Source organism: Neoarius graeffei, chromosome 15 (assembly GCF_027579695.1).
Source record: "Neoarius graeffei isolate fNeoGra1 chromosome 15, fNeoGra1.pri, whole genome shotgun sequence".
Taxonomy (NCBI): Eukaryota; Metazoa; Chordata; class Actinopteri; order Siluriformes; family Ariidae; genus Neoarius; species Neoarius graeffei.
This window is the reverse complement of record NC_083583.1, coordinates 69,233,701-69,256,761: the sequence shown is the minus strand read 5'-3', so window position 1 is coordinate 69,256,761 and position 23,061 is coordinate 69,233,701. Positions and strand designations below refer to the sequence as shown.

General features: G+C 46.6%; 1 protein-coding gene across 2 annotated transcripts in view; it reads left to right on the top strand.

Moving 5' to 3' along the window:
• The window catches only part of vps13c (vacuolar protein sorting 13 homolog C), a 353,158-nt gene that overhangs the window by 266,514 nt on the left and 63,583 nt on the right, over positions 1-23,061 (top strand). For both annotated transcript variants that reach the window (XM_060941799.1, XM_060941800.1), the window contains exons 72-74: positions 4,413-4,546; positions 4,628-4,709; positions 4,830-4,943. In XM_060941799.1, coding sequence (XP_060797782.1) covers positions 4,413-4,546; positions 4,628-4,709; positions 4,830-4,943 — 330 coding nt within the window. The remainder of the gene's footprint in view (positions 1-4,412; positions 4,547-4,627; positions 4,710-4,829; positions 4,944-23,061) is intronic.

Sequence of the window (23,061 nt, the reverse complement as noted above, 5' to 3'; positions counted from 1 at the left end):
AGCCGCTGCCACTCCAAGATGCTCTTTTTATACCCAGTCATGTTAATGACCTATTGCCAATTGACCTAATGAGTTGCAATTTGGTCCTCCAGCTGTCCCTTTTTTGGACCTTTAACTTTTCCAGCCTCTTATTGCCCCTGTCCCAACTTTTTTGAGATGTGTTGCTGTCATGAAATTTTAAATGAGCCAATATTTGGCATGAAATTTCAAAATGGCTCACTTTTGACATTTGATATGTTGTCTATGTTTTATTGTGAATACAATATAAGTTTTTGAGATTTGTAAATTATTGCATTCCGTTTTTATTTACAATTTGTACTTTGTCCCAACTTTTTTGGAATTGGGGTTGTACAACATGGGGCGCTCCTCCCCCTGCACCACCTGGCACAAAATGCCCTGCAGCCCTATGTCCAATGCATCAGTCTACAAGACTCTCTCTGCATTTAACATCAGTTTCCACTGCTGGCGCGTGGGTTTGATGTTGAATGATATGAATGTAGTTTCCTCCACTTTATTTGATCATAGGCATCTGCAACAGTGAGGCCACTCAATCTCAGGTTTTCAAAGAACACCTTTTCCCATGTTTTACGGGGTCTGCCCCATTTCCTGTGCTCATCCACCTGGAAAACTGATCTCGTTTATCCAGGCATTTCTTCTCTGGACATGGTCAAATCAATGTAGGCACCTAGATCTTAGAGCAGTTTCAAGATCATCAATCTTTAGTCTCATATGCAGGTTATAGGCGCTAACATCCTCAGGCTTCACACCACACATCCACCTTTAATTCCTCACCAGCCGTACTATGTCATTTTTCTTCAGTGGCCACCATTCACATAACACCCTGATGCAACTGTTATATACCCACCCATGGGTACAGAGTGACAAGCTCTTGCAGGACAGTATGGGCAAGTGTTCCCTGAATTTGCCCCAGCCAGCTCTCACTCTAGTGGTAGTAGCAGCTTCGCAGCCACCAAGGAATGTCCCTGTAACAGTTCCTGATGTGGGTGGAGCACAGAAGCACGGCAGCCGAGAGTTGAAGTTCACATACACTTTTTATTTGGCTTTTCTGCCTGCTTGCTTGCTTCCTTCCTTCCTTCACACACATGCATTGGGGTCGGGAAGCTCCTCTTCTCTGCTCTCCCCCTCGTTTTATGCTCAATCCCTGTGACAAACAAACAAATACACCCACACACATTAATGACACCAGGTGTAATGACTTAGGCACTTACCTTCCCTGACCCCGCCCTTCATTCACAAACTGCCGCTTGGCCACGCCCTCATTGCCACAGTCCCCTAGAAAACAAAGGTGTCCACCACACCCAGTCTATGCTCACTGACCATCACATAGTCACAGGGCCTGCTATCAATGGTACATCTGTAGGAAGGATAAGGAGACAGCCTACCATGGATGTTACGGCACCTCTTATGGATCCAGCGGACTTAGCCATTGCAAAAGATAGAACTACTGCCGACCCCTTTCCTACACACCACATGGATGCATGGCCGAGTCCCTCAATGAATCTAGGTTGGGACCCAATATTATCTTGGTTTTGACCATGTTTACGTGAAGGCCCTTAGACTCCAAACCATTGTCCAAACATGCAGTTTCTCCAGAAGTCCATCGAATAGATCAAGGAGTTGTTGATCTGAACTCTGCTAATCATGTTAGCATACATTGCCTGGACTGTGCAAACTAGCCATTCAGGCAGGCCCAGATGTCTCATGGCCCACCAAAGGACTTTCCTCAGAACACAGTCGAAGGCCTTCTCTGGATCAACAAAGGCAAGTTGTAGGTTCTTCTCCTTAGCAAGGTGTTTCTCTTGCAGCTGTCGCACAATAAATATTGCATCATTTGTACCCCTTCCAGGCACAAAACCAAACTAAATTTCACTTATCTTCAGCAACTCATGGACTATCTTTTCCACAACTTTTTCAGTGACCTTCAAGCAGTGTTCAGTTAAGGCCAATTTATGCTGACAACGCAGTCCTCGCAGATGGCGTCTGCGTAGCCCCCCCACCTTCGCAGACGCTCTGCGTGCACCTCCCAAAAATTGTGACCACTGCAGAAGCGTCGCAGACAAGAGGGCTCTGATTGGTCCACTCTACATCCGCTGTACACGCACTTCCGCGTCCCTACTTTCCCGGTTTGGTTTGTTTTCACGACCGCCATTTTTAAAAACACGAGCGAAGATGGAGCAGCACGAAGAGTGGTTGATCGAGGAAGTGAGGAAGTACGTACATCTATACGACTCCAGTTCTAGTCATTATAAGTAACCGGAGGATAAACACTCCACTAACCACACCCACCAACTACTCTTAGCGATTTCACGACTTCGCGTCCCCTTGCGTTGTGGCGGTGAATAACATCACGCACACCTATTACTCCCCGCTCAACGATAAATTACAACTGTCTGCGAAAAGCTATCTGCGAAAGCCTTGTCGCAAGAGCATGCCCTTAGTTTCAGACCCATGTAGTTGCCTTTATCCATGGCATCACTCTTGCCTTTAAACAGGTTGATGATATATAAACAGGTTGACGATATAAATAGGAGAGCAAAGTCAGGTGAATGCAACAGCGGGCCCCCCCACAAAAACACTTTAACCTGAGCAAAAGCCCTTTCGCATAGCTCTGTCTACTGGACTGCACCTGCATCCCCCTTTTTTAGTGAAGTCAGTCAGTGGGCTGGTGACAGCTGAAAAATTGGGTATCAGCCTTCTGTAATCGCCAGCCAGCCCCAGGAACTGCCTCACCCTCTTTGTAGTTTGGGGTCTCTGGCAGGCCACAGTCACTACAGTCTTATCAATTAGGGGATGGACCTGCCCATGACCCAAGTGGAAGCCCAGATACCATACTTCAACTGGCCCAATTACACACTTCCTTGGGTTTGCTGTGAGTCCTGTGCATCTCAAGTACCTCAGAACAGCCCTCAGATGTTGTAAATGCTGGTGCTAATCATTGAATTTGGTGGATGCTGATGAGGGTCTGAAGGATCTCAGTGAGTGGTGTGGACTCCATAAACGTGTTTTCTCCTCATGTCTCGAGTGTAACACTCTTGAGGCTCTTGGGAAACAGGCTCGACAGCTTGAGGTGTGTTTTTTTTTTTTTTTTTAACTTTAGAAGAAAACTTTTAGAAGAAACCCTTATTCATCACATGCACACTTCAAGCACAGTGAAATTCATCCTCTGCATTTAACCCATCTGAAGCAGTGAACACACGCGCGTGCACACACCCAGAGCAGTGGGCAGCCCAGAGCACCCGGGGAGCAGTCAGGGGTTCGGTACCTTGCTCAAGGGCACCTCAGCCCAAGGCCGCCCCACGTCAACCTAACTGCATGTCTTTGGATTGTGGGGAAAAACAGAGCACCCGGAGGAAACCCACGCAGACACGGGGAGAACATGCAAACTCCACACAGAAAGGCCCTCGCCGGCCACTGGGTTCGAACCCGGAACCTTCTTGCTGTGAGGCGACCATGCTAACCACTACACCACCGTGCCGCAAGTTCACTTTCCAATGAATGTATTTGCTCTCTAGGCACACACTAGGGTTGTTCACCACTCTCTCTCAATGGTTTCTCTCTGCAAAAACACAAGACACACAAATTACCAGTAATCAAACACAGGTGAAATTCTTCACATGTTACCTGACCATTCTGCCTGACTCCTTGCCACCCACAGCTGATGCTCAATCATTCCCCTGCTGCCACAGTAAGTTTTCTTTTTGTGGATGGCCTTGTGCGTGTGCATCATTGACCTGGGCAAGAGATGGAACCAGGCTGCACTATGGGAAGAAGGCAAGCCAGCAAAGGCAGTGTGAGGTTCTAGGCAATGTTCTGCTGGGAAACATTGGGTCCTGGTATTTATGTGGATGCGAATTTGACATGTACCACCTACCTAAAGATCATTGCAGACCAAGTACAACCCTTCATAGCAACAGTACTCCCTAATGGCAGTGACATCTTTAAGCACCTGTCAGTGGTTTTATTGCTATAGCTGAATTAAAATGCAATAACACTCTATTTTAGTGTATCCTTTGAAAGTGGTCTCTTGACTTATATATGAGCACCTGTATACCTGTTCATTCATGCAACTATCCAATCATGTGTGCAGTGCATAAAATTGTTAAAAAAAAATGTAGCTTTCATCCATTACCTCTTTCTTCAGCAAAGAGTTTTTGCCAAAAGAACTGCTGCTTGCTGATGTTTTTTATTTTTCATAGTGTGTAAACTCTATTGTGTGAAAATGCAAGGAATCCCAGTTTCTCAAATACTCACACCAACCCATCTGACTCCTGCATTTCTGATGGTTGATGAACATTCACTGTACATGCTGCACATTGATAATTGCATGAATGAACAGGCATACAAGTGTTTGTAATGTCACTCTGTGTGTGTGTGTGTGTGTGTGTGTGTAGTTACATTTGAGTCTGTCTATGGGCTCCAGTGGTGATCAATCTGAGGAGGGCAACATGCTGGCCCTCCAGTCAGTCAATCTGCTTCTTAAAAGCATTGGAGCAACACTTACTGATGTGGATGATATCATCTTTAAGTAAGGGTCATAAATCACTTATAAATTTATTAACCATTATTAATTGTAGCAGAAACAGTCAGATGGTTAATCTTTTTCTAGACTTGCTTTTTTTGAAATGAAGTACCAGTTCTACCGGAGGGAGCACCTGATGTGGGCTGTGATTAAGCATTACACAGAACAGGTCAGGAGCTCTTTTACAGTCACATTCTGAGCCTAGAACTTCTAAGTCCAAACTTACATGCACATACCTTGTTGTGCATGTCATGATGATCTTCGCCTTAGATTTCTTTTTACTTTGCAGTTCCTGAAGCAGATGTATGTGCTGGTGTTAGGACTGGATGTGTTGGGGAATCCGTTTGGACTGATAAGGGGCCTTTCAGAAGGAATGGAGGCCTTCTTCTATGAGCCCTTCCAGGTATGACATCTATTAATATGTCCCTCATAATGTATCCAACCATAGCATATGTAATATTACAACCCCAAATCAGAAAGCATTGGGATAGTATGTTGAAATTAAAATTAAAACTGCAAATAATGATTTGTAAATAATATTTGACTTGTGTTGCACTCAAAACAAAACAATAGCAAGTTCTTTGATTTTACCTCGTGAATTTTATTGCTTTTTCCAAAATAAACACTTATTACAAGTCTGATTCTTGCAACACATTTCTAAAAAGGTGGGACAGTAAAGCGTTTACTGCTTTATAATTTTGTCATTCCTTCTCACAGCACTTAAAAGATGTTTAGGGGCTGAAGACACCAAGTGATGAAGTGTTTCAAGTGTTATTTTGTCCCACTTTTCCTGTAAACAGGTATTAAGGTGTGCAACTGTACAGGGTCGTTACTGTCATATTTTTTCGTTTCAACATTTGCCAGACATTCACTATTGGGGACAGAGGGGACAGGCACCCTCTTCATCCACAGCCACACCTTTGTAATGTGTGCAGAATGTTGTTTTGCATTGTCTAATTGAAATATCCCTGGAAAAGATGTCGGCTTGAAAGCAGCATACAGTATGTTGCTCCAAATTTTCAATGTACTTTTCTGCATTAATGCTGCCATCACAGAAGTGTAAGTTACACAACCCCATACCATGACAGACCCTGGCTTTTGGACTTGTTGCTGGTAACAGATGATTCTTTTCGTCTTTGGTCCAGAGCACATGGTGTCCATTTCTTGCAACAGAGACCTGGAATACTGAGTCGTTTGACCACAATACACGTTTCCACTGTGTGATACTCCATCCCAGATGGCCCCGAACCCAGAGAAGTTGACAGTGCTTCTGGACACAGTAGGCTGTGTCCAGAAGGCTTCCTTAATAAGGCTTCCTTTTTGCACAGTAAAGTTTTAACTGGCATTTGTAAATGTAACTCTGTATTGTCTTCTTCTTATATCATCCGACAGAGTCGGTGCCACGCATGAATTTCGTCTTCCAGCACTCTCGGTCCTGCATTGCAGTCCGGAGTTCCCCAACTTTGAGGCCGGTGTCTTCCTGCAGAATGTCCCTAAGCATTGTGCAGGGTCTGCCACGCCTTCTGCTGGCGTCTGGAGTCCATAGCAATACTCTTCCTGCCGCCTCTTTATGTTTCATCACGTGACCAGCGAGGGTTAGTCGATGCTGTTGAATGATGGTAGAGATACGCGGGTAGGATCCGTAGAGTGACTTGTTAGTAGGATGTTTCCTCCAAGATATATTCTGGACCTTCCGCAGCATCGAGGTGTAAGTACCATCAATCTTTCTCGAAAGCGAATTTGTTAATGACCATGACTCCAAACCATACAGAAGGATGGATTCAACAGATGCTTTAAACACTCATCTTTGTAGACCGCTTCATGGGGGAGGACCATACCTTCGAGAGGGAGTGTATTGCTCCCCATGCTTTCCCTAACCTTGTCTTCACGTCATGGGCAGTGTTGGTATAGCCTCCAAGGTAAAGAAACTCATCGACTTTTTCGATGCTCGACCCGTCTAGTGTATGCAGTGACTCCTCAGATGTTGGGTTAAGGTGCATGACTTTTGTCTTGGTGGGGTTCAAGAAGAGGCCAATTTGTTGAGTTTCCCTCTCCACACGATGTAGTAAATCTCTGGCATCATGTAGTGTGTCTTCCATGAGCGCAATGTCATCAGCATACGCCAGTTCCGGGAGGACTTCCTCGGGGTGCCTTCTACTCCTCCGACGTCTGAGGGTCAATCCGTCAGTAGGTGTTATCGCTCTGTATTGTAACTGTATTGTAGTGCTTGACAACGGTTTGCCAAAGTAATCCCGAGCTGATGTTTTTATACATTGCAGCCCTGCTATAACGAACTCTTTTACTGTGAACTTTTGCATATAACGAACTAAGTTCATGTCCCCTGCCTTTAATGACAATGAGTCTTACTGCTTATTGCTTACCGGTCCCTTGATGGGGGGTGGTCGTGGGGGCGCTGTGCAGAAGTATATGCAACCTCTCTCCATTTATGGTGATCATGTGCCAACCCCTGGGTTTCAGTAAAGCTTTTTTGTGTCCATTCAGTGATATCAGCCCATTTCTTTTTCTGCCTACCCTTTCTCCTCTTTCCTTCAACTGTGCCTTGCAGGATGATTTTTGACAGTCCATTTGTTCTTGTGATATGGCCATACCAGTTCAGCTTTTTCCTTTTAACTGTTGTGAGGAGGCCTTTGTGGTGCTTGGTTATTTGTTTAATAGTGTTTCTTTGATAATTTAGCAGCTGCATGCTTAAAAACTTAGAGTAGCTATGCACACTGGTCCTCACCCACCCTACAAATCTCTCACACCTGGCTCCACATACCAACCCCTGGGCAACGGCCTCAGCTGGCTGGTAAAACAGTGTGAGGGGATGGTGTTGACACGGCATCGTTGGGCGGAGGACTTCCACTGTTGAAGTCAATGGTCAGGGCAGAGGCTTTCCCACTGGTAGGAAGCAACGGCCACATGTCTGAGCCTGGAGAGGGATGGGCTCTGCCAGGCATGATACCTGCCCAAGACACGCTATGTATGAATGTACAATGAGTCAGGGTCTTCAAAAAAAAATCATTGTGTTCTGTCCATACACATTTGCACTTGGAGCACACAGCGCCATTAGGAATAGTGACAGTACTATGCACCTGTTCTGGATAAGAGCACAAGAACAGCATGTGCTTATAAGGACTCTCTAAATACACAGGCTTGAAGTATACATGCTGTACCTAGTGACTCACATTACCAAGCCTTTTATGTACGTATTGCCTTTCTGGTTTTGACTTTTTGTGTATTTGGACTTTGCCTTTCAACTTTGCTTCCTCCATTCTGTTTGTGCCTCACTTAATCATTGCCCATTTCACAACCCTGCCTTTGTCTTACATTTTTGAACTGTTTGCATGCCTGTTTGGGGAAGCCATGGCCTAATGGTTAGAGAAGCAGCTTTGGGACTAAAAGGTTGTCAGTTTGATTCCCTGGACCAGCAGGAATGGTTGAAGTGCCCTTGAGCAAGGCACCTAACCTTAATGTAAATAAACACGCTTCCTGTAATTACATCTGTCATCCGCCTGCTTACATGACACACTGAGCCATGCACTCCTTTTCCCTCCAGAGATAAACAATAAGTAATCAAATCCACAGTCAAGTTAACAATATGTGTTAACACTATATAACATTCCTGGCCGTGTCCTGAGAGACTGTGCCAAGGAGCTCACAGATGTCTTTACAGACATCTTCAACATCTCGTTGAGCCAGGCTGTTGTCCCCACGTGCCTCAAAGCCACCACCATCATCCCGGTCCCGAAGAAGCCATCTCCCTCCTGCTTCAACGACTACCGCCCGGTCGCACTCACTCCCATCCTCATGAAGTGCTTCGAGCGGCTAGTCATGCGGCATATCAAGTCTGCCCCCCCTGCCCTGGACCCTTTCCAGTTTGCATATCAGTCCAACCATTCGACCGATGATGCCATCTCCACTGCCCTCCACTTAGCCCTCACCCACCTGGAGACAAAAGACTCGTACGTCAGAATGCTGTTCATAGACTTTAGCTCAGCATTTGACACAATCATTCTTCAGCAGCTCATTCATAAACTGGACCAGCTGGGACTCAACACCTCCCTGTGCAACTGGCTGCTGGACTTCCTGACGGGGAGACCACAGGCTGTACGGGTCGGCAGCAACTCGTCCAGCACCATCACATTGAACACGGGGGGCCCCCCCAAGGATGTGTGCTGACCCCCTCCTCTTCACTCTGCTGACTCACGACTGCACACCAACATCCAGCTCCAACCTCTTCATTAAGTTTGCGGATGACATGACTGTGGTGGTTCTCATCAACAATGACGATGAGACAATCTACAGGAGTGAGGTGAGCCGCTTGGCCATGTGGTGCAAGGACAACAATCTCCGCCTGAATGTGGAGAAGATGAAGGAGATTGTTGTGAACTTCAGGAGAGCGCACACCCAGCATGCTTCACTAACTGTCGACGGTGCTGCAGTGGAGAGGGTGAGCAGCACCAAGTTTCTGGGTGTGCACATCTCTGAAGACCTGTCCTGGAGCAACAACACTGCATCACTGGCCAAAAAAGCCCAACAACGTCTGTACTTCCTCCGCAAACTGAGGAGAGGAAAAACCCCGGCCCCCATCATGCACACATTCTACAGAGGCACCATCGAGAACATCCTGACCAGCTGCATCACCGTGTGGTATGGCGCCTGCACCGTGTCCTGCTGCAAGACTCTGCAGCGCATCGTGAGAGCAGCTGAGAGGATCATTGGTGTCTCTCTCCCTTCTCTTATGGATATCTATAACTCCCGCCTCACCCACAAAGCCATCAGGATTGCAGGTGACCCCACCCACCCATCTCACAGCCTCTTCAGCCTGCTGCCATCGGGGAGGAGACTGCGGAGTCTCCGGGCCAAAACCAGCAGGCTCAAGGACAGTTTCTTTCACAGGCGGTCAGGAGGCTCAACTCCCTCCCAGTTCTGCTCCTCCTCCCCCCTCTGCCCCCACCACAGATTCTGCCCATACACCCCCCTGCCCCCTTCAGCATCTGACATCATGTCACCCTCACAGTTCCCCCCCCCCAACACACACACACACACACACACACACACACACACACACACTGAACTCAGGGACTGCACATTTCACTTTACCTCACTCATTTGCGTGCATATATATATATATATATATATATATATATATATATATATATATATATATATATATATATATATATAATATATACACACACACACAATTATTTATATATATATATATATATATATATATATATATATATATATATATATATATATTGTAGAGCTCTCTGAGGTGTGGGTGGAGCACAGAGGACGGCAGGACAAAGCTTCAGGTACGAATCGGCTTTTATTGCCACACTTTTCAGTATAACAACGCCGTTTTATTCTGGTAAATATACACACACACACACACACACACACGCGCTGTGTTCTTGTCCCAGGAAGAGCTCTCCTCTGCTCTCCCTCTGCCTCCTTAAATAGGGCGCGGTTACTGGGAAGACACACAAACACAGGTTAATTACCGTCAGGTGTAGTGATTCTGCCACTCACCTTCCCTGGCTCCGCCCTCCTGTCACAGACCGGCGCTTGACCACGCCCCCGCTGCCACATACCCCCACCGCCCGACTCAGGCCGGGCGCCCGTCCGGCCCGCAGCCGACTACCCCCCCCCCCCCTTGACGGGAGAGGAAGTCCGCCACGACCATCTGCGCCCCCAGCCTGTGGACCACCTTGAAATTGAAGGGTTGGGGTGCCAGATACCAACGGGTGATCCGCACGTTGGCATCTTTCATGCGGTGGAGCCACTGGAGGGGCGCGTGGTCCGAACAGAGGGTGAAAGGGCGCCCCAGCAGGTAGTAACGGAAGGCGAGGACCGCCCACTTGATCGCCAGGCATTCCTTCTCAATAGTGCTGTAGCGCCCCTCATGCACCGACAGCTTCCTGCTTATGTACAGGATGGGGCGGTCCTCCACCTCCTGGGACAACACCGCCCCCAGCCCTATGTCCGACGCATCGGTCTGCAACACAAAAGGGAGAGAAAAGTCAGGGGAGTGTAATAGTGGCCCCCCACACAGTGCAGCCTTTACCTCAGAGAAAGCCCGCTGGCACTGCTCCGTCCACTGGACCGGATCTGGCGCCCCCTTTTTAGTGAGGTCAGTCAGCGGGCTGGTGACGTCCGAATAATTAGGTATAAACCTACGATAGTAGCCAGCCAGCCCCAGGAATTGTCTCACCCCCTTTTTGGTCTTGGGCCTCGGGCAGGCCGCAATCGCTGCTGTCTTATTAATTTGGGGACACACCTGCCCGTTGCCCAAGTGGAAGCCCAGATACCGTACTTCCACCCGCCCAATCGCATACTTGTTCGGGTTGGCAGTGAGACCCGCCCGCCTCAGCGACCTAAGGACGGCCCTCAGGTGTTGCAGGTGCCGCTGCCAGTCGTTACTATAAATGATAATGTCATCAAGATATGCGGCTGCATAAGTGGCGTGGGGCCGGAGGACCCTGTCCATCAGCCGCTGAAACGTAGCGGGCGCCCCAAACAGCCCAAAAGGAAGTGTGACAAATTGGTGTAAGCCGAACGGTGTGGAAAAGGCCGTTTTCTCCCGGGATAATGGAGTCAAGGGGATCTGCCAATATCCCTTCGTCAAATCCAGTGTCGAGTAAAAGCGAGCCGTGCCTAGTCGATCGAGCAGCTCGTCAATACGAGGCATTGGGTACGCGTCGAATTTGGACACCTCGTTGACTTTTCTATAGTCCACACAGAACCGAACCGACCCGTCGGCCTTGGGTACCAAGACCACCGGGCTGCTCCAGTCACTGTGGGACTCCTCGACGATGCCCATTTCGAGCATGGTCTGAAGTTCTTCCCGAACCACCACCTTTTTGTGTTCGTGTAGTCTGTAAGGGCGGCTACACACTACCACCCCCGGGGGCGTCTCTATGTGGTGTTCTATGAGGTTAGTGCGACCGGGCAAGGGCGAGAACACATCCGAAAACTCGGCCTGCAACTGGGCGACCTCCGTGAGTTGGGTCGGGGAGAGGTGGTCTCCACAGGGGACCGGAGAGGTACGTGATGCCAATGTCCCTTTTTGAACCTCCGGCCCCAGCTCCGCCTTCTCCGGAACTACCGACACCAATGCCATGGAGACCTTCTCGTTCCAGAGTTTAAGCAGATTGAGGTGGTAGATCTGTAGTGCCCCCTCCCTGTCCGTTCGCCTTACCTCATAGTCGACGTCCCCGACTCGCCGTGTGACCTCAAAGGGTCCTTGCCACTTGGCGATTAATTTGGAGCTCGAAGTGGGCAACAGTACGAGTACCTTATCTCCCGGAGTGAACTCTCTAAGGCGCGTGCCCTTGTTGTACAGGCGGGCTTGCCGTTCCTGGGCCTGCCGGAAATTCTCCTGAGTTAGGTGGGTGAGCGTGTGGAGTTTTGCGTGCAGGTCCATAACGTACTGAATTTCGTTTTTACTCTGTGAAGGTCCCTCCTCCCAATTTTCTCGCAGCACATCTAAAATGCCGCGCAGCTTACGCCCGTATAGCAATTCAAACGGGGAGAACCCTGTGGAGGCTTGGGGGACCTCTCGCACTGCAAACAACAAGGGTTCGAGCCATTTATCCCAGTTATGTGCGTCCTCACTTACAAATTTTTTAATTATATTCTTGAGGGTGCGATTGAACCGTTCAACTAAACCGTCCGTTTGTGGGTGATAAACGCTGGTGCAGATCGGCTTAATACCTAATAGCCCATACAGTTCGCTCAGTGTTCGTGACATAAACGAGGTGCCTTGGTCAGTCAGAATCTCTTTCGGGATTCCAACCCGGGAGATGACGTGGAAGAGGGCCTCCGCAATACTGCGTGCTGAGATATTGCGAAGAGGCACTGCTTCCGGGTATCGCGTTGCATAGTCCACCAGAACCAATATAAAGCGGTACCCTCGTGTTGACCGATCTAATGGCCCAACGAGATCCATCCCAATTCTTTCGAATGGGGTCTCGATTAATGGTAGGGGGCGCAAAGGCGCTTTTGGAATGGCCGCTGGATTTACTAACTGGCATGCGCGGCACGCCGTACACCACTTACGGACATCGCCGCGAATCCCCGGCCAATAGAATCGGGCCATTATCCGGGCTAGTGTTTTATCCTGCCCTAGGTGTCCAGCCATGGGATTAAAGTGAGCCGCCTGAAATACCAATTCCCGGTGGCTCTTTGGAATTAACAGCTGTGTGACTCACTCTTTCGTCTGAGTGTCCTGCGTCACTCGGTATAATCTATCCTTCATAATAGAAAAATAGGGGAAGGACGGGGTGGCGTTCGGCTGGAGCGTTTGACCATCGATTACTCTCACTTGGTCAAACGCATGTCGCAGAGTCTCGTCTCGCGATTGTTCTAATGGGAAATCCGCGAGGGATTCCCCAACAGAAAGAGGAGGAGCCGGCGGCTCCTCACTCTGTCGCGGAGATGACGTAGACGGCTCTGCGACAGCAGCTCCAGCCAAAGCGACACCGGGACCTCCCCCTGTCAAATGGCAGGACCCACTCTTTACTAGGCGCGTCATTAAACCCCAAAATCCCGGCCAATCAGTCCCCAAAATTAAAGAGTGGGTAAGGCGAGGATTAACCGCCGCCTTCACTATAGATTTTTCCCCTCTGAAAAATATGTGGACCGACACCAAAGGGTAGCTGTGAACATCCCCGTGCACACACAACACCTTCACCCCTTGTGCTCCCCCCAATGCCTCGTCTTGCACCAGGCTTTGACGGATCGAGGTCTGATTGCGACCAGAATCCACCAACGCCTGATATGTAGCCCCTTGGACACTCACCGGTATGCGATACGCTCCAGCCCGATCGAGGGCAGCTTCTGGCACGTCGGGGATCTGTACCACCGCGCCCACCTCCATTGCTGCGCACTGTTGTTGCAGGTGGCCCGGCTCCCCGCAGCGCCAGCAAACCAGCCCGGGCTTTCCCTCTGCACCTGTGCTCTGGGGCTCACTCACCTGAGGGGGGGGAGAGACAGACACAGAAGGGAGAAACGGGAGGGCACCACGGGTGCGGTGGGCCGGCTGGGGTGGAGCCGGCCCCCGCCTCCGTGGTGGGGGAATGGGGCAAGGACGGGACACAGAAGGGAGGGGAGAAAGAGAAGAGGAGAGAAGAGAAGACGTCGTCGGCTGTCCTGCCGCCGGAACAGCCGCCAAATGATCCTCCGCCAGTCCTACTGCCTGATCCAGCGACGCCGGGCGGTGGCACTGGACCCACTCCACGGTTCCGGCTGGTAAGCGGGCGATGAACTGCTCCAGCACCACCTGATCGATGATTCCCTCGGCGTCGCGATCGTCGGCCCTCAGCCACCGCCAGCAGGCGTCCCGGAGCTGCTGGCCGAACGCGAACAGCCGGCCGACTTCCTCCAACCGCAGCGCGCGGAAGCGCTGGCACTGTTGTTCTGGTGTGCGCCCCACGCGCTGGAGGACGGCCCGGCGAAGGTCCGTGTAGGCCAGCCGGCGGTCGGCGGGGAGCTGTAGCGCGGCCAGCTGCGCCTCTCCCATCAGGAGGGGGAGGAGGCGTGCCGCGCGCTGCTCCATCGGCCACCCCGAGGCTTCGGCGACCTGTTCGAACAATGTGAGGAATGCCTCGGGGTCGTCCTGTGGGCCCATCTTGGTCACGGTGAGGGGAGACGGGCCCGCGGCCGGGGCGCTGGTGGACCCCGCCGACGCGAGGAGATGCCGGAACGCCTCGCGATCTTCCTGCTGGGCCAGCACCAGGGCTTTGAAGCGTCGCTCTTGCTCCTTTTGGAGCGTGATGAGCGCCTGGTGCTGGCTTTACTGAGCCGTGGCGAGAGCGTGGACCAGGTCCGTGAACGGGGAGGATTCCATGGGGCTGCGGGGTTGGTGTTCCACCTTTCTCCCGGGTTTCGGCACCACTGTAGAGCTCTCTGAGGTGTGGGTGGAGCACAGAGGACGGCAGGACAAAGCTTCAGGTACTAATCGGCTTTTATTGCCAGACTTTTTAGTATAACAACACCGTTTTATTCTGGTAAATATACACACACACACACACACACACACGTTGTGTTCTTGTCCCGGGAAGAGCTCTCCTCTGCTCTCCCTCTGCCTCCTTAAATAGGGCGCGGTTACTGGGAAGACACACAAACACAGGTTAATTACCGTCAGGTGTAGTGATTCTGCCACTCACCTGGCTCCGCCCTCCTGTCACAGACTGGCGCTTGACCACGCCCCCGCTGCCACATATATATATATATATATATATATATATATATATATATATATATACCTGTGAGTGTTTAGTCTATGTCTATTTCTTATCGAGAATGTTTATACTGTTTATATTGTTTATTTCAGTTATTCTATTTTTATTTATTGCATTGCCTGTTTGCACCGTGGGTCAGAGAGGACTGAAATTTCATCTGTGTTGTATGTCGAGCATGCATAGCATATTTGACAATAAAGTTGACTTGACTTGACCATACAACAAAGGCTTAACTAACCTAGTTTAGGTATCGATCACTAGCAATTATTGAGATCGAGAAAAGGATGAAATGACTGCTGACATTATTGGTGATTTGCAACACTGAACTGAATGGTGAAGATTTAGAAAACCTAGTGAGTCGATGGGTGGACACTGACAATGATACACTGCAATTATGTGACAATATCTGTTGTTAAAAGCACTATACAAATAAATAAACTGACTAAATAACTGATATTGACCAATAGTTGGACAACTGACAAGGGTCTTAATTCAGGGGTTGAATAGTTTAAGCTAGTTTAAGGGATTTTGGAACATAACCAGTGCTGGAGGAGTAACTGATTAATTTAATCGAGGTTTGATTGCTTCTGGTAGTATCTGTTTGAAGAAAAGTGTAGGTAAGGGATATTACATATATTAAATGCAAATATAGGCAAGAATCTCCTTGTAAACGATTCAAAGCAAACTACCTCCTAGCTAAGTGGTTAAGGCAATTGGGCTACTGATTGGAAGGTCTGCTCAGTTGTATCCTGTCTCATTCGGAAGTCATTTTGCAAAAAATTGTCTGCCATATGAGGTAAATGTAAATGATGTAAGCTCAGAGTGATCTTTTGTATTAACAGTAAGCCTGCCTCAAGGCTTCTGCATATCACCAAATTATATCTGAGGTAAATATTTAAATATTTAGACATTTAATCATGGGGTAAATGTGGAACTTGGATGGTAACCAGTGTAGCTTGAGTCAGACTGTGGTAATATCCTCAGATGTTCTTGTCCTGGTAAGGGTGTAGGCTGCCACATCCTGAACTAAATGAAGTTCAGGCAAACAGTGTTTCTCCCTTTTTAAAACCTCCAGAAATGAGATGCAGACTGACAAAAAATATGTGAACTATATATGGGTTTATTTAAACTTCAGTGTACACATCATCCTTTCAATTACTCTACTCTCTTCACCAGAGAATACCCCTTTTACAATGTGTGCCTAATGCCGCTTTTCCACTACCAACGCGGCTGAGTCGGGCTGAGCGGGGCTGTTGGAGTTGCATTTCGACTACAACCGCGCTGAACCGTGCTGGCTGGAAGTGGGTGGACACATTGGGTGGAGTTAGCGAAAGTGGGTGGACGTCAGGTGATGTCGTTAAGCAGCGCAAACAGTGACATCAGTGAGCTTTTAAGCGGTAGTCTCACAACCCGGATAGTAAACAATAAACATGGAGGACATGGAGTCGTTAGTGTTGCTGGTCTTGGTGCTGTGGCTTGTTGTCACCGACAACGCGGACAGATACTGGCAAGAGCGTATAGATGAGGCGAGGCGCATAAGGCTTCAGAAATTCTCGTAATTCGTAATTCTTCTTCTTCCGGGTTTGCGGTGTTTACAGATCCCAGCGTGCTCGCGGGGCGTGTGTGGGCATGTGAGGACACTCCTCCTCACCAATCAGTGCACAGGGGAGTGTCTGCTCACGCCCCCAGCCTCACTCGGCACGGTTTGGCTCGCTTCAGCCCCACTCCAAAACGGTGCGAGTTTTAGGGGCTAAGCAGGGCTGAAGCGAGCTGAGTCGTGCTGGTTTTTGGTAGTCGAAATGCGAGCCGTGTCGGGCTGAAGTGAGCTGAAGTGAGCTGAAAAAGGGTAGTGGAAAAGGGCCATAAGTACCCAATGTCATTTATAGTCATTTGTATTCCTTATTGCATTTTAAAGGTAACCTTCAAAGAAGTATGTGGTGTTATCAGCCATAAATTACACCAAAGTTTATTTTGGGCTACATTATAGCAGAGCTCCAGCGGATCACCATACCTAAGAAAAAATGGTAAACCCATCGAGTCGATTTTTTTGTGGTTTGTCCGTGTATGTGTACCACCAGTCATACACACCGCCTAGTGGCCAGTGTTAGTAATTACCAGTCATACACACCGCCTAGTGGTCAGTGTTAGTAATTACCAGTCATACACACAGCCTAGTGGCCAGTGTTAGTAATTACCAGTCATACACACCGCCTCGTGGTCAGTGTTAGTAATTACCAGTCATACACACCTCCTAGTGGTCAGTGTTAGTAATTACCAGTCATACACACCGCCTCGTGGTCAGTGTTAGTAATTACCAGTCATACACACCGCCTAGTGGTCAGTGTTAGTAATTACCAGTCATACACACCGCCGGGTGGCCAGTGCTAGCCAGTAAAGAAATAAAACAAAAGAGACCGTCTATGATATAAGAAAATTCTACAACCCAGAAACAGATGGGAGCTCCGTTTTTAGGTAGTGCCTAAATCTATATTTTAGTTGGTTAAAGCAAACAATGTTATTTGACAGTTCATTTCCAAGTGAGCAATTGTTCATCCACTGATAAAAATGCAAGTCCACTGAGAAATGTAGAAATATAGTTTAAAAAAAACAAACTTTTATATTAGGGCTGTCAAATGATTAAAATTTTTAATCTGATTAATCACAGAGTAGCTGTGGATTAATTACAATTAATCAACATTCCTAAATATGACCCGAAAAGTTCATATTTTCCCTGTATATTGTTGTTGGAACAGAAAGATAAATGACAGGAGGCGGATATATATGTTTAACATTTGTTTTTTATTTATGACAAATCTAAATGATGGTATTATTAAGATTGAAAAATAACATCAAGTAAATCATACCACACCATAACTCAATTTGGCTATCTCCTATGCCTCTTAGCTCATAGGATGTGTTATTCAGAGCGTTTTTTTTTAATCAAACTAAAAGATAACCTTAATTCTAAACAATTTGGGCATCTTAGCCATTGCTCTTTTTTAGCAAATATAGGATGGATGGATGAAACTTTTTTCTTTTCTTTTTGAACAAAGAACTGCACTTTCACACAATTTAATGTGGCCCTCTTATAGGCCTGGAATTTTGTCATTTTAGGGGCAAGGCCACTTGGCCTTTTGTGTTGTCAATTTTTTGAGGGCACGAAGGCCAAAAGCCAGGGCACCAAGGCCATAAAATAAAACAACGATTTTAAGTTCACGTCTATAATGAATTTAATTTAAGGACTAATGACTCTTCTGAAGAAGATTGGAGTCTCAGTCAAAACTATCAAGCAGGTAAAGAAACATCTCCTACACTATTATGTCTGAAGATAAGAAAATATTGAACACATCTAAACTTATCAATCCATCACTCACTTCAAAAATTGTAAAACTTATTAAACCTATATCCTCCCATAATTTTTGTTCAGTTGACACAGAATGTGCAAGAGCATCTTCAGACTGTACTACTACGCAGATTTTTGATTAATCAAAATTGAGCCTGGAGTACATCAAAATGTTTGACTGTAAATGGAACATATACTATAATGTATATGAAAATGAATAAAAGTAAATGTTAATGTTGTAATGACGCCAAAAACAATGAGAGAAAATCTCTTGCGATGGTGATCTCTTCAAGATGGCAGCAGTTACACTTCGGTTAAACAGCAAAAAGAAACATACAATACTAGTAACAAAACAGTGTTAACTGCATAGATTTAAAAAGTGGCTATGAACAGACAACAGCACATATCACGTATCATATTACAGCAGGAACAAGCAGTAGTAACATTCATGACCTTACGCTTAAAGCTCGACAAAGGAAAAACTTGACAGCAAGCTAATTAACATTTGTTACCGGCTACAGTCGGTACTCGGCACATTAAAAGTGGGTCAACGTTGTAACGACATAACGTTACTGTACAAGCAATGCTTATTTAACTGTAACAAACTTAAGCCCTAGATGTTGAAATTCCTATCTTATTCATTCGTTAATTTATCACACAGTCTTACCTCAGTCAGCTTCTTCCCTCCTTCTGTGAAAATTCAACATCTCGGACACGGACACAAGTGGGCGGGGGATGCGTTTGATTAAGTCTCCTGGTTGGCTGGTGATAGATTAGTGTCATTATAGCACATCGGAGCGGTTCATGCCAGGCTCGAGTCCGATCCACCACTGATGAGTTGCCCAATAAGAATCCAGAATGTCATCAAAAGACGTATTTTTTTCTCAATAGACGTAGGTGATGTTAAAGCCTATTGGCAGACACGAGGCAGACTACAAAACCGCAGGGCATCAAGGTCACTGTGGCCTTACGGCAGATATTTTTTCCAAGGGCACAAGGCCAAATTGAGAGGGCACGAGGGCCATGGCCCTCGTGAAATTCCTGCCCTGCCCTCTTACCTATTCTTCATTTAGCCGGTTGCTGAGGCAAACTAACTGGTTAGCATTTTCTGAATGTAAAGCTGACCGTTTCTTGTGAACAATGTGGCCTGCAACTAAGAAGAGTCTTTCACATGGAACCATGGATGCAGGAGTGACTAGATATTTGCAACCAAGCAGGGCCAACTTGTTATGGGCTCCTGAATGAACAGCCCACCACTGCAAGGGGCAGTCCTCCATACTGATGCTGGGCTCTGCTCTGTACCCATGAATGGCTCTGTCAGGCTGCACCTCTTCATCTAATTCTGAATCTGAGCCCATCTGTAGAAGGCTCATTTTCTTCCTGGGTGGCCCATCTTGAGAGGTCTGCAGAGACCTTCTGGGTGATTTGTTCATGCAGCATGCCTCCAAGTGTGGTCCACACCTCTTCTCTTTCACTCTTGGGCAGGCTCTTCAAGTCTTTGAAACGTGTGGATCCAGCCCCGTTGCAAGCTTGAGCTATGCGTTGTTGGTATTTTCTTGGTGGGAGGCTAGGTCTTCCTTGAATGTTGTCTTAAATCTCACCACACATGCAGGGTCCTTATCAGAGACTTCCATCACATGATGCAAGTGGCAGAGGGCAGGCAGTACTACTGAGCAGGAGATGTAGGCTTCTCCACCCAGAATCTCAGTTACATAGTTAGGTCCATAAATATTTGGACAGAGGCAACATTTTTCTAATTTTGGTTCTGTACATTACCACAATTAATTGTAAACAAAACAATTCAGATGCAGTTGAAGTTCAGACTTTCAGCTTTAATTCAGTGGGTTGAACAAAATGATTGCATAAAAATGTGAGGAACTAAAGCATTTTTTAAAACACAATCCCTTCATTTCAGGGGCTCAAAAGTAATTGGACAAATTAAATAATTGGAAATAAAATGTTCATTTCTAATACTTGGTTGAAAACCCTTTGTTGGCAATGATTGCCTGAAGTCTTGAACTCATGGACATCACCAGACGCTGTGTTTCCTCCTTTTTAATGCTCTGCCAGGCCTTTACTGCAGCGGTTTTCAGTTGCTGTTTGTTTGTGGGCCTTTCTGTCTGAAGTTTAGTCTTTAACAAGTGAAATGCATGCTCAGTTGGGTTGAGATCAGGTGACTGACTTGGCCATTCAAGAATATTCCACTTCTTTGCTTTAATAAACTCCTGGGTTGCTTTGGCTTTATGTTCTGGGTTATTGTCCATCTGTATTATGAAACACCGACCAATCAGTTTGGCTGGATTTGAGCACACAGTAGGTCTCTGAATACCTCAGAGTTCATCCGGCTGCTTCTGTCCTGTGTCAGATCATCAATAAATACTAGTGACCCAGTGCCACTGGCAGCCATGCATGCCCAAGCCATCACACTGCCTCCGCCGTGTTTTACAGATGATGTGGTATGCTTTGGATCATGAGCTGTACCACGCCTTCGCCATACTTTTTTCTTTCCATCATTCTGGTAGAGGTTGATCTTGGTTTCATCTGTCCAAAGAATGTTCTTCCAGAACTGTGCTGGCTTTTTTAGATGTTTTTTAGCAAAGTCCAATCTAGCCTTTTTATTCTTGAGGTTTATGAGTGGCTTGCACTATGCAGTGAATCCTCTGTATTTACTTTCATGCAGTCTTCTCTTTATGGTAGATTTAGATATTGATACGCCTACCTCCTGTTGTTCACTTGGTTGGCTGTTGTGAAGGGGTTTTTCTTCACCATGGAAATTATTCTGCGATCATCCACTACTGTTGTCTTCTGTGAGTGTCCAAGTCTTTTTGCATTGATGAGTTCGCCAGTGCTCCTTTCTTTCTCAGGATGTACCAAACTGTAGCTTTTGCCACTCCTAATATTGTAGCAATTTCTCGGATGGGTTTTTTCTGTTTTCGCAGCTTAAGGATGGCTTGTTTCACCTGCATGGAGAGCTCCTTTGACCGCATGTTTTCTTCACAGCAAAATCTTCCAAATGCAAGCACCACACCTCAAATCAACTCCAGGCCTTTTATCTGCTTAATTGAGAATGACATAACGAAGGAATTGCCCACACCTGCCCATGAAATAGCCTTTGAGTCAATTGTCCAATTACTTTTGGTCCCTTTAAAAACAGGGTGGCACATGTTAAGGAGCTGAAACTCCTAAACCCTTCATCCGAATTTAATGTGGATACCCTCAAATGAAAGCTGAAAGTCTGGACTTTGTCCATGTCCATTATATAACTATAACTTGAATATGTTTCAGTAAACAGGTAAAAAAACAAAATTTGTGTCAGTGTCCAAATATATATGGACCTAACTGTACCTGCAGTGGAATAACACACACACACACCACACAGATACAGTAAGTTATTAGAACACAAGTTGGTATGTTTACAAATAAGTTAACATTTAAATTGAATTGAATCAGTTCAATTTAATTTTTAATTTACACTAATAGTCACATTATATGTGGATTTCTTACCTACAGGGCTCTAGAAGAGTTTTCAGTCTCTGCAGTTTGTCCCATTCTGGTGGTGTCAGCATAACTAGCTTGTTGTGTTGTTGGTCCAGGGTTGCATTTATTGCTGCTTGATTGTGGTTCAGACGCTTGACCATTTCCAGTGTCAAATTCCAATATGTTGAAACATCTTGGATCAGTGACTCCTGCTGCTGTCCAAGGGTCGCTTGCTGTGCTTGAAGCTCCATGGCGTTTGCTGGGCTGTGTTTGAAGTGGCCGACAATTTTGCGACACTTGGCCAATACATTCACAAATTCACTGTCAGAGAGGTTCACAGTGATCCTTCTTTGTAGAATGTGAGCTATGCAGGGCATGTGCTCAAATAGCAGTAGTCTAGCCGCAGCTGTCATGTCGCACTGTCCGTCCCTATAGTTGTGATTTTTTCCTTCAATTGCCCACTTGCATGCTACTGTTGGAAACTGTTCTGTACATGCCTCTTCAAAGTGGCACGCTTCTGTTTTCAATACGGTTAGCGCAAACGACTTCAGTTCCCAGGTTTTAGTGATGTGATGTGATGTGCAGTTACACTCAGATAATTATTGTTATTCACAGAGGTCCTGTAGAGTCCTGTCGGGGTGACATATTCTGCTGAAGCCAAATCCTCTTCCTTAGTTTTCTTTTTAGCTTCATAGAGATCATGGATTTTGGTCATTACTGTGCCCCTTTGACGGTGGCTTGTAGAATGTGTCGAGAGTTGCAACTTTCAGAACTTCTGTGGAGCCCTTGTCCTCGACAATATTAATCAGTCTATAGTCCTTGGCAATCCATTTAGCAATTGTGTCAGTCAACTTGTCAGAGGTAGACTTACTTAATGCCCTGCTTTCAGTGAGGGTGGTCTGATGCAAGCCAGGTGTTAAACCTGAAGTTGAAGCCCTGACAAATACATGCTTGGCGTTGAGATGATACTTTAAGCTGGAGGTGCTTCTATGAAACGAAAACTCCTTCCTGCAGCGTCTGCAAATGACAATGTGCTTATTGATTGTTCCGTCCTTGTTTTTTATTTTTTTATGCTCGAACTTCCCATCCAGAGGGCCAACAGGTTCTTCAGGTTCCTCCATCTCGCTCTGGTCACAATCAGCCATAATGTTAGAGCGACGACAAGTGCACAGAGTGGGTTGAATTGTGGGGTATACAGGGCGGGTCATTTTGCGCATGTGTTAATGCGTAAAAAAAGTTATTGCGTTAATTCCACAAATTAATCGTCTTGCATTAAGGCGTTAATTTTGTGTGTGCGTGTAATAAATAAATAAATAAATAAATATGGTGTTTTCAAAAAATTTGATATTATTTGAGATGTAAATATCCCAGAAACTGCATAGTCTAGGCAAGTGAAACTGAACAGGCTTAATATCTATCTATCTATCTATCTATCTATCTATCTATCT